This window comes from Pecten maximus, chromosome 11 (genome assembly GCF_902652985.1).
Source record: "Pecten maximus chromosome 11, xPecMax1.1, whole genome shotgun sequence".
Taxonomy (NCBI): domain Eukaryota; kingdom Metazoa; phylum Mollusca; class Bivalvia; order Pectinida; family Pectinidae; genus Pecten; species Pecten maximus.
In genome coordinates this window covers 9,743,514-9,755,647 of record NC_047025.1, presented here as the reverse complement: position 1 = coordinate 9,755,647, position 12,134 = coordinate 9,743,514, and the positions used below count along the sequence as shown (strand labels likewise).

The following is a 12,134-nucleotide window of genomic DNA, read 5'->3' as shown; positions in this document are numbered from 1 at the left end:
TTGAGACATTCCCCCAAGCTATGTTTGTGATGACATCCAAAATCCTGTTTTGAGACATTCCCCCAAGTTGTGTTTTGATGACATCATAAATCATCATTGACACAACATCCAAGTTGTAATTTGAAATTGACATGAGAATTTCTCCAGATCATGTTGGAGATGACTTATCCTTCTCTAAAAGCTGGTTCTCCAGCAGCACTGCTGTGTGATGGTTTCATTTTCTGTCAGCCTGTGTGCCACCTTCTCTGGGGACATATCTACGTGTCATTTGTACAATTGCTATTTGTATGCAAGTTCTTATTTGGGGTTGAATGTCAAATGCTAAAATCAGATATCTTGTCCAGTCCCATCTTTATAGAGAGTTATTGCCCTTTGTTCAATTTGATATATGCCAGTGGTTCCTCAGCATATCTCATATGCTATGTCTAGTACAGTTGTGCAGTGTTGTATGCATGTAACTCTTGGGATGGTTGAGTGCTGCAAACTGTGATTATTTGTACCTCCCTTTATACAGAGTTGTTGCCCTTTGTTTGTGCTTTTACTGAGGTTTGGAAATATGAATTTTCTACAATATTTAGACTTATTGAATGATACATAAATAATATGCTTCAATGACTTGTGTGATGGTTTCTACTCCAGAATCCTAAAAATTCCTATATGGAATGAGACTCAAAATTGGACAATTAATTCAAGCATACATTAATTCCAGGAAAAAAACCTTTTCTACGAAATTGAGCTGCTTGAAATATTTAGTTATTGAGCTTTTTTATTATTAACTTTTTTTTCTTTTTTTTTTAATTAAAAGGGGTCATAAACTTGAAATTTAAACACATACTATATCTGGATACAGTGAGTTGAAATTCCATTAAGTTATCAGTATGTTCACTGCAATCCCACTTCTATGTTGAATATCTTCAACTTTAAATCATATTGAAAAACATAATTTCAGTTATTTGTAATTTGTATAAACGGATAACTTTTTAATCTAGCCATGGGGAAAAAAGCAGAGAAAAATTGTTATTTCCCAAGCTCCCTAACAATCCTATCTGTCTTTTCCTTATTCTTGAGGTTGACACTTGTACACAGCGGGAGAATCAAATGGTGTCTTGGATTCATGTTCTATAAAATTCCAATTGTTTTTAATCACTAACACTGTAATCATATCATGCTGGGAGATTTTAAGTAATTGTATAATCTTTTATGAGGGATGTTACTCTTTCTTGGTTCAACTCTTGTGGGACTCATAAGACACTGAGTATTTCTTTAAATGTCTGTACTTTTTCTTCTTTTTTGATAAAAAATGCATGTTTTTAAGAATCCATGACAATGACACTGACGTTTAATATAAGTTGAAGATTTATCAATTGAAATTTTTCTGGAGACAAAGATTAAATATAAATATAAGTAAAAAGTATCATAGATTGTCAGTGTATTGGATAAAAAGCAGTGAAGATTTTGAAGCTCATGGTTATAAAAATTATTTTTGTTTATTATGTGATCTTTTATTTATAGCTCTAAACCGATTATTTTTTAACAGATTGTCTGCACTGTTTTTGCTATGAAATTTTTGTCATTTAATTACAGAAATGTTTTGTTTATATATAAATACAACTCACAACCTTATCAACCTGCTATATTCATTTTAATTGTTGTAGTTATTGAAACTATTGCTTGGATTTAAAGTGTTTTATTGTGTGATTATGGTACAGTGTATATTAACATACCATTTTATGGCACTGGTTACCTAAAACTTACCAAGCATTACTCACAGCTCGTAATGTTGGTGTTATATTAAGTGTTTAAGAATTAAAACATCAAACAGCCAAATTGCATGATCGATACCTCATTTGATGCAGCATTTTGTGACAATGTATAATTTTGAAACTGAATAAATTGAGAAAACATTTCTATTGGGAAGATACTTGAACTAACTTGTGAAGAGTTACCTCCCTTCAATCAACACCTCAGTAAGTTTGTAGTGGTACCACATGATAGCTCCCAGAATCATAAACCGAGACTTCTCTTCAGTCAACACCACAGTAAGTTTGTAGTGGTACAGATAGCTACCAAAATAATCCAAGAGAGGGAAGAATTAATTTCTAAAAATTTACTGTTTCTGATGTAAATTAGATTATTCTTTGCATATATTGAGGTAAATTTCATATTGGATGGCTGTGTATTCTCCCCCTCTAGAAACCGGGACTAACGTCATCAGGTGGCTATAGTGAATATGATCTAGGCTTTTAATTTTGTTGCTACATGACCAGCTGACCTGTTAATTTTATGCTAGATGTCCAGTTGACCTGTTTTGATTTTGTTGCAGTGTATGTATATTAGGAGATCGGCTGATGTCATCGAAAGTGGTGGAATCGAATGGGACGTTTCTGTGCTCAAAGAACCCAAATATTAGCGGAGGTATTTTCTCAAGTTACTGTACTGTATACAATGGTACAACAGACTGTCGGGGAGACTACTTCGAGGAACACTCGGCAAGGACGATACCAGGGATCCCTGGTCTCAGCAGCGGTGTTTTTGTCAGTAAGTTTGCATTTTACATACAGTCTTTATGTAACCATAGGCCTATATGCCTGATGATAAGCCCCACTCTCTGTAAATATCAGCCAATGTAGTGAAAATGCAAATAAATAATACTACTTCATTGACATGCAGTACCTAAGTCTATTTGTAAAGTTTATTTCTCACATACTTCACAGGGTTATCCTGCGGTTGCTAGGGAAAAGGTAAATCAATGTCACACAAGCTGTTGCACAGCTGGCACATGCTATATGACACTGCTTACAATAACATAATGTCATCATTTAATGTTGAGTAAATATGTCGTAAATGATGACGTCATCAATTTTGACGTACATTCCAGGGAGCATTGCAGATGGCACAATGAAAAGCTTTCATAAAAACTTACATTTGCTTGCAAGTATGTGAGAAAACATGGGTCTGTTCCGCAAACAAGGATATCTCAACCCTCGTGTAAGATTTGACTGGCCACTACGTAGTACTTGGCAAGCCTCGTGCTGACTGGCCAAACTCTTGAAAGAGGGTTGAGATTAATAAAATCTATCACGGGTCTGTTCCGTGGACAGGGATATCTCAACCTGAGTGTAAGAGTTTGGCCAGTCAGCACGAGGCTTACACGAGGGTTGAGATATCCCTGTTCGTGGAACAGACCCGTGATTGATTCTTTTTCTCACATGCTTGCAACCAAACATAAGTTTTAATGAAAGTTGTTCATCACGCCATCTTCAATGCTCCTTAGAATGTGCGTCAAAATTTACGGCGTCATTATTTACGACTTGGTTACTCAACGTAAAATGATGACGTTACGTTTTTGTGAGCAGCATCATATAGCGCGTGCCGGCTGTCTTTACCGACCCTGTGCAAGACGGATTTATCTTTTCCCTAGCAACCGCCGGATACCCCTGTGAAGTATGGGAGAAATCCCTGTCCACGGAACAGACCCATGTTAGATTCTATTAATCTTGGCCCATTATTGGATAATATTTGGTACTCGTTGCTTTGACAATACTATATCTGTAATTTCTGTGTTGGTATTCATAATGCTTGTTGTATGGAAGGTTGTTGTGAGAATTTACAGAAACAATCTTTTACAAAATTCAAGTGAGTTGTGGTAATTTTTATTTTTCCAGGAAATCTGAACAACAAGTACACAAGGAAGGATAAAATCATTGGTACGGATGAGAGCAGTATATCCCAAGCTGAAATCATAGCCGATGTTACGTCATCATTCATGGTGTTATTGGCTATTTACTTCCCTTCCTGTACAGGTAAATACTAGCTTAACATTTAAAATGTATCAAACCACATCCCATTTAGTGTTAAGTAAGGTAAAACTTCAAAGTTTCTATCATATAAAATATTTGATAGATAGTCTTTGGAACTACTGCCTCAGACTCTCCAATATTTTACATAATATAGTTAATATTCTTTATATATTTGACATTTGTGAGAGTGGTAATTCTTATAACCGTGTGCAATAAGGGTATAGCATATAAATAACTGTGATTCACAAAGGTAAATGACTTAGAAATATCAACAATATAAACAGTAATCTGATACCAGAAGTCTTCTTGATAAGCAAGGTAGCATATCTTGACTACATTGTAATTTTGTTAGAATATTTTTATTTTTGACCTCTGACCTTTCAGGTATCATGGCGGGTTCCAACAGATCTGGCGATCTGGCCGATGCCTCCAGGTCCATACCAACAGGTACCATCGCCGCCATAGCAACCACTTCATTTGTCTGTATCCTTTAGGTTGACAGTTAAACAATAAAAGATTTATTTAGAGATGTATGTGTTAAAACAGTAACACCATGCACCCTGCAGAGCTATTTTATAACTAACAGGAATAATTGAAATGAGGAAACAATGTAAAGAAAAAAAAAGAGCAAACAGACCTATAAAGAACTTATGCATTATTGGAGAGAAAATTGAAAATTTGGATGTCTAAACAATATGAGAGTTAGAATGGCTGAGAACATATGAGTAAGATGGCTAAAAAAGTGTTAGAATTAGGATCAAAAGAACTGTAAGTTATTGTAACTGCCTGATGACTGTGTTGAGAAATGTTGTATTGATGATAAATTCCTTAGCCCCTGTAGACATCACCAGTGTAATTTTCTTTGCTGGGACAGTAGAAGGAGATCTCCTCAGAGACAAGTAAGTATTAGTATAGTAAGCATAATTCATTCATAATAAATCCACAAATTAAAGGCATAATTGAAGCTTGTAATCATTAGTTTTGAGGAACGTAGCAGATTCTTACAAACGTTTACATACCTACCCCTATGAAGCTGAAAAATATTGACATCAATGCTTATAATTAGTTTGAAACTGTATTTCATTTTTAAAACATTCTTTATGTACAACTGGATTCTTTTGAACAAATCAATATGCAAAATTATAAATCATTGATATAGAATCTAATTAATGACTGCTGAAATGTTATCATTGAATACAGGAAAAGGATGGAAAAGGATGTTTCCAATTCCAATTAAAAAAAACTGTTGGATGGTTTCTAAATGATATCTTCTGTATGAGGAATGTGACTTATAAGGGCTATTTGATGTTGTATTGACAACCTTTTGACTTTCAGGTTTGGTGAAAGTATTAATGGAGGTCTGGTGGTGGCCAAGTTAGCCTGGCCTAACGAATGGGTTATCCTGATAGGCTCTTTCCTGTCTACACTAGGAGCAGGCCTTCAGAGTCTCACAGGTATGTAGACTTTCCTGTACTACCATGGGTGTGGGGCTCCATAGTCTCACATGTATGTAGGCTTTCCACACTGCCATGGGTGTGGGGCTCCATAGTCTCACAGGTATGTAGACTTCCGTACTGCCATGGGTGTGGGGCTCCATAGTATCACAGGTATGTAGACTTTCTGTACTACCATGGGTGTGGGGCTCCATAGTCTAACAGGTATGTAGACTTTCCGTACTGCCATGGGTGTGGGGCTCCATAGTCTAACAGGTATGTAGACTTTCCGTACTGCCATGGGTGTGGGGGTCCATAGTATCACAGGTATGTAGACTTTCCATACTTCCATGGGTGTGGGGCTCCATAGTCTAACAGGTATGTAGACTTTCCATACTGCCATGGGTGTGGGGCTCCATAGTCACACAGGTGTGTAGACTTTCTGTACTGCCATGGGTGTGGGGGTCTAGAGTCACACAGGTATGTAGACTTTCTGTACTACCATGGGTGTGGGGCTCCATAGTCTAACAGGTATGTAGACTTTCCATACTGCCATGGGTGTGGGGCTCCATAGTCACACAGGTGTGTAGACTTTCTGTACTACCGTGGGTGTGGGGGTCCATAGTCTAACAGGTATGTAGACTTTCTGTACTACCATGGGTGTGGGGCTCCATAGTCTCACAGGTATGTAGACTTTCCGTACTGCCATGGGTGTGGGGCTCCATAGTCTCACAGGTATGTAGGCTTTCCGTACTGCCATGGGTGTGGGGCTCCATAGTCTAACAGGTATGTAGACTTTCCATACTGCCATGGGTGTGGGGCTCCATAGTTTCAAAGGTGTGTAGACTTTCTGTACTGCCATAGGTGTGGGGCTCCATAGTCTAACAGGTATGTAGACTTTCCATACTGCCATGGATGTGGGGCTCCATAGTCTAACAGGTATGTAGACTTTCTGTACTACCATGGGTGTGGGGCTCCATAGTCACACAGGTATGTAGACTTTCTGTACTGCCATGGGTGTGGGGGTCTATAGTCTCACATGTATGTAGACTTTCTGTACTACCGTGGGTGTGGGGGTCCATAGTCACACAGGTGTGTAGACTTTCTGTACTGCCATGGGTGTGGGGGTCCATAGTCTAACAGGTATGTAGACTTTCCGTACTGCCATGGGTGTGGGGCTCCATAGTCTCACAGGTATGTAGGCTTTCCGTACTGCCATGGGTGTGGGGCTCCATAGTCTCACAGGTATGTAGACTTTCCGTACTGCCATGGGTGTGGGGCTCTATAGTCTCACAGGTATGTAGACTTTCTGTACTGCCATGGGTGTGGGGCTCTATAGTCTCACAGGTATGTAGACTTTCTGTATTGCCATGGGTGTGGGGCTCCATAGTCTAACAGGTATGTAGACTTTCCGTACTACCATGGGTGTGGGGCTCCATAGTCTCACAGGTATGTAGACTTTCTGTATTGCCATGGGTGTGGGGCTCCATAGTCTAACAGGTATGTAGACTTTCCGTACTGCCATGGGTGTGGGGCTCTGTGGTCCATTATTTCAAAATATATCAATCATGTCTATTGTATTGATGCCATTATGGCCCCAACATGCCTTTCTTATGACATCTTGATTATGCACTGTGTTACATTGTCAAAGGGAAGTAACTCATAGTATCCACTACATCATTATCTTTGCCAAAAAGTCTTCCTTATAATGGACTTGTGATAGACATCCACTTAGAGAGTGAGAGACCCCCATTTCAAGCCTTAAAGTAAAAAGGATATTATTTAATAGTGTATCTCAGTAAAAATAGAACATTAAAAGGTTCTCAATACTACTTATAAATCTATTTACCTGACACAGGTGCGCCGCGACTACTACAAGCCATCAGCAGTGATGGAGTGATCCCATTTCTCAAGGTGTTCAGTGTAACCACAAAGCGGGGTGAACCCTTCAGAGCCCTCATCATGACAGTTTTTATATCAGAGATTGGAATCCTGATTGCCAGTCTGGATGACGTCGCTCCCATTATTACAATGTAAGTACTATATCCAAATCTCTAAAATATGGATTATAAAAGAAAGAAAAAAATGAAGTAAAACATTTTAAATATTACACTGAAAGTTGGAACATATGAAATATCAACTACTTTTTATGAAATGAGAACTTTAGTAAAGATAGTGATATCACTTTCATATCAAATAATTGGGTTCCATTGAAATGCCATCTTGTTCAGAATAACTGACCAAAAAAAGTCTCCTGAGAGTTCCTTGTAATGTTTAAGATTGAAATTTTGTTTATTAAGGTTTTTCCTGATGTGTTATGGCTTTGTAAATATGGCCTGTGCTCTACAAACCCTTCTGAGGACACCAAGCTGGAGACCACGCTTTCGATTTTATCACTGGTAAGTATTAATTGATACGACCTTGACCTATATTTTGCTGTTCTAGAGTTCACTCTTTGATCAGTTTGACCTTGACCTGTATTTTGTGTTCAGTTTTAAGGTTCTCTCACTGATTGATATAAACTTGACCTATATATTATGATGTTTTCAGTGTTTTGTCACTGATTGATACGACCTTGACATATATATTGTGTTTCAGGTTTTTGTCACTGATTGGTACGACCTTGACCTATATATTGTTTTGTGTTTCAGGGTTTTGTCACTGATTTGTATGACCTTGACCTATACCTTATGTTGTGTTCCAGGGTTTTGTTGTTGATTGGTACGACCTTGACCTATATATTATGTTTTGTTTCAGGGTTTTGTCTCTGATTGGTACGACCTTGACTTATATATTGTTTTGTATTTCAGGGTTTTGTCTCTGATTGGTACGACCTTGACCTATATATTATGTTGTGTTTCAAGGTTTGGTCACTGATTTGTACGACCTAGACCCATTTATTGTGTTGTGTTTCAGGGTTTTGTCACTAATTTGTACGACCTTGACCTATACATTATGTTGTGTTCCAGGGTTTTGTCATTGATTTGTACGACCTTGACCTATTTATTGTGTTGTGTTTCAGGGTTTTGTCACTGATTGGTACGACCTTGACCTATATATTGTGTTGTGTTTCAGGGTTTTGTCACTGATTGGTACGACCTAAACCTATATATTGTGTTGTGTTTCAGGGTTTTGTCAGATTTGTACGACCTTGACCTATACATTATGTTGTGTTCCAGGGTTTTGTCACTGATTTGTACGACCTTGACCTATATATTGTGTTGTGTTTCAGGGTTTTGTCACTGATCGGTATGGCCCTGTGTATCACCCTTATGTTTATATCAAGTTGGTACTACGCCCTGGCTGCCATCGCTCTCGCAGCCTTCATCTACAAGTATATAGAGTACAAAGGGTAAGTCCTACGCATATCTATAACTACAATATTCCAATATTACATACTCATATTCTTTGCATACAGTGGAGCCGTGATAGCTCAGTTGGTTATAGTGCTGGCCATGTAACCTCTGGTGAGGATACTAGGTACATGTATGCGGTTTGAAGCTTTCTACCCATGTCAATTTATGTTTCTCCTGAAGCTGAGAAACAGGCTGGTCTGTGCTGTTGTGGTTGTGTCCAGAGGCAAGACACTTTATCCTAATTACTCTGGATGACACACAACTATCCTCCTGTATGTTGTTCAGTGAGGTAGTTACCAACTACTACAAGGATACCACACCTGAAAATGACCCTGGCTGTTCACAGGGCGCTAAACCAAACAAAGCACAGAAATAATTACCCAGTGTATATTTATACAAAAATTTACAGCAGAATGTTTACCAGGCAGAATGGTATGGACTTAATTATCCATGAACTAGGACTGATTCAATAGGAACATTGGCAAAATATTAACCTCGTGGAATTTAACAAGTGTTCAGTACTCGAAAATGCTGAGTGTCCCTGAATTAAACCCAGGTCTGAGGTGTAATGGCCTTATTAAGGATAATCTGTCATCTGAGTAACAGGGAATATTTGACATAGATATACAAGCCACACTGCCTTGAGTTAAAATGATTAATAATTATATGATTATGTGTAATATTTGTGTTGACAGTGCAGAGAAAGAGTGGGGAGATGGAATCCGGGGTTTGGCTATGTCTGCGGCCAGATATTCTCTCCTGAGGCTACAACAGGGTCCACCCCATACCAAAAACTGGAGGTAGGTAGAGTCATTCACTATACACTGGGGCAACCAAGGATTGTTTGTGGTATAATTGTCACAGGCGGAAGATTCACTTCTACTTTCATATCAACACCTTATAGATATTTGGCATTCTTAGAGGCTACTCTGTAGAATTATACCTTGAAGTACCTTTGGGAATTAACTTTGTAATTTCCAATCCATAGTGATAACCGAACCCCCTGGGGAATCCCCATAGGTGCAGGGTTGTACTAGTTCCAATTTAAATCTAAATTGGGGGTAAAACTCAAATTATTTGAATTATAAGGCTAATTCAAATAATAAAAAATAGAAAGGACTCGAGTAATTTCCAGGAACTGTATTTAAATTCTATATAGGAATCCCATCATTTCCCACCTATTCTTAGATTTAGCTTCAACGACGTTAGTCGTGTCAACAAAAGTATGAAGATTGTAGGGAGATTGGTAAGAACAGCTCAATTATAAAACTTTGAATCATGTTATAGAACCACTGAATACATTTCCATGTTATATTTCTTTTCAGACCTCAGATCCTGGTTCTAATGAAACTCGATGAAAACCTACAGCCAAAATACCCAAACATGATCAACTTTGCAAGTCAGCTTAAAGCAGGTAAAATGATATTCACCAATTTCATAGCTTCCAAAATCAGTTTTTTGGAAGCTGTAAAAACCAAGATATTAGCCAAAAATGAAAACTGTTCAAACAAAAGTTGTTCATATCAATCAAATATACAAAAATCCAAAAGTTTATTTATTTTCTATGTTGGGCAATCTCAATTGTAAAATACAAAATAGTCTTAAAATATCAAGATTGTCGTGACTTTTCAAGAGAGTTCCCAACCTGATTTAGGAGCAAAAAGTACTGAAATATGTATTTTAAGTGTTATATGGATTGGTGGACAGTCCCCACTGCAGGATAGATGTCCAGTAGAGTCTTTTATCAAACTTTATATTGTACCACAGGAAAAGGTTTGACCCTGGTCAACAGTGTTGTGGAAGGCGACTTCAAGGAGAGATATGCTGACGCCCAGGCCGCAAAACAGGTTAGTTGTCTTGTATGTTTGTTTACTAGGGATATTGCCCTATAAATTGTCAGTATCATTTTGACATGTACACTACTAATTGTAGTAGCTGGTGGCTCCCTCACTGAATAACATATGGGAGAGTTGTCACATGCATTCCACACTAGTATGTCAAAGTGTCTTGCCCAAAGTACAGTGTTGTCTTTAGAAAATATTTTGTACATTGATGACAACCAATGTACAGTTTATTTTGTGGGATTTCATTTTGGTTAAGGAAAGATTTTGTGTAATGTATAATTTCACAAAATCTTCTTCTCGTTTTGATAGAAGAGCAGTAGATACTATTCAGCGTTGAAATGTTGTGCGAAATGATTGAGATAATTTGTGTCGGACTTAATTTGGATGAGTAAATATTTCAGTTTATAACGTTAAAATGTCTATAAGATCAAAATTAGGGTTAAATTGGAGATAATAGTGTGTGGCTGTGTTGTGTAGTTTAAAACCTGTTTTATCAAAACCCTGTACACAAAATTGTATATATCAGACCGTCAGTCAGATCCCACAGACAGCTCCATAGATTCATCAGATATATTTACAAAGTCAGTCTATATAAAATAAGTTATTCTTCCTTTTGGGGTTCTAGTGCACATGCTTATAGGTGTATGTACCCTGATCCAGTGATGTGTAATTAAATTGTTGGTTTGTTTCAGACTCTGACAAAGCTGGTGGAGTCGACTGGAGTGAAGGGATTCGCTGATTTGGTGATATCATCCAATGTAACAGAGGGGCTGTGTCACATGTAAGGACTTGTATATTGAATAATGTGTACAATTAATGTTGTGAAAATAGCATTTAAGGTTTAAGATAGATATTTATTATTAACTGGCCACGACTAGAATGGCCAGTTTACAAGTTAGTTGAAATTTTACTTCAGTTCTTTGTAACTTTGAATAAAATATAAAGTTGGATTAGACACCCGTTTCATCAATATTCCTTAACTTAAAATGTTTCAACGGAAAGCACTATTGAGTTTTAAGGGAAAAAATCTTAATAAATGAATTCCATCATGTTTCACATGGAAAGTTTTAGTTTAAGGAATGTTTATGAAACTCCAGGAATCTGGTGACTGAGTTATACATATGATAAGAATTGGTGTTGAGAATCCTCTTTTCTCCAGGATACAGAACGCTGGTCTTGGTGGACTGAGACACAACACGGTGATGATTGGCTGGCCGTACGGATGGAGACACGATCACAATGCCAAGAGTTACAGAGTGTTTCTAGGTAAGCTTACATCCCGGTATCCAAGATTTTAATATGTAGAAAAACTACCAGCCTACGGTCAATACCAGGCAACTGCCCCATTTGAAGGCCACATGGGGAAGTTGCCTTGTACTGACCAGAGGCTGGTGATTTTTCTCCGGATACTCCGGCTTTCCTCCACCTCCAAAACCTGGCACATCCTTAAATTACCCAGACTGTTAAAAGGATGTTAAACAAAATAAAAAAAACCTTTGAAAAATTAGTATGTGATAGAATATCAGCTATCAGAAATTTTGATGGCAATTGTTTGAATTAAAGAATAATAAGTAATTAGATGAAAAATTATTGTAAGAATTAGCTGTGAATGGAATCATGTGTCATATCTAACTGTTTAATCAAAATTCATGATGTTAGTGTAAATTTCATTTATGCACATTTTTACATTGGAAAGTATTG

General features: G+C 37.5%; 1 protein-coding gene across 2 annotated transcripts in view; it reads left to right on the top strand.

Annotated features, from left to right (window-relative positions):
* The window catches only part of LOC117338190 (solute carrier family 12 member 6-like), a 114,189-nt gene that overhangs the window by 82,859 nt on the left and 19,196 nt on the right, over positions 1-12,134 (top strand). For both annotated transcript variants that reach the window (XM_033899446.1, XM_033899445.1), the window contains 13 exons: positions 2,324-2,538; positions 3,666-3,803; positions 4,185-4,283; positions 4,642-4,699; positions 5,136-5,254; positions 7,092-7,266; positions 7,534-7,632; positions 8,466-8,585; positions 9,285-9,389; positions 9,915-10,003; positions 10,357-10,436; positions 11,126-11,214; positions 11,593-11,699. In XM_033899446.1, the coding sequence (XP_033755337.1) occupies positions 2,324-2,538; positions 3,666-3,803; positions 4,185-4,283; positions 4,642-4,699; positions 5,136-5,254; positions 7,092-7,266; positions 7,534-7,632; positions 8,466-8,585; positions 9,285-9,389; positions 9,915-10,003; positions 10,357-10,436; positions 11,126-11,214; positions 11,593-11,699 (1,493 nt within the window). The remainder of the gene's footprint in view (positions 1-2,323; positions 2,539-3,665; positions 3,804-4,184; positions 4,284-4,641; positions 4,700-5,135; positions 5,255-7,091; positions 7,267-7,533; positions 7,633-8,465; positions 8,586-9,284; positions 9,390-9,914; positions 10,004-10,356; positions 10,437-11,125; positions 11,215-11,592; positions 11,700-12,134) is intronic.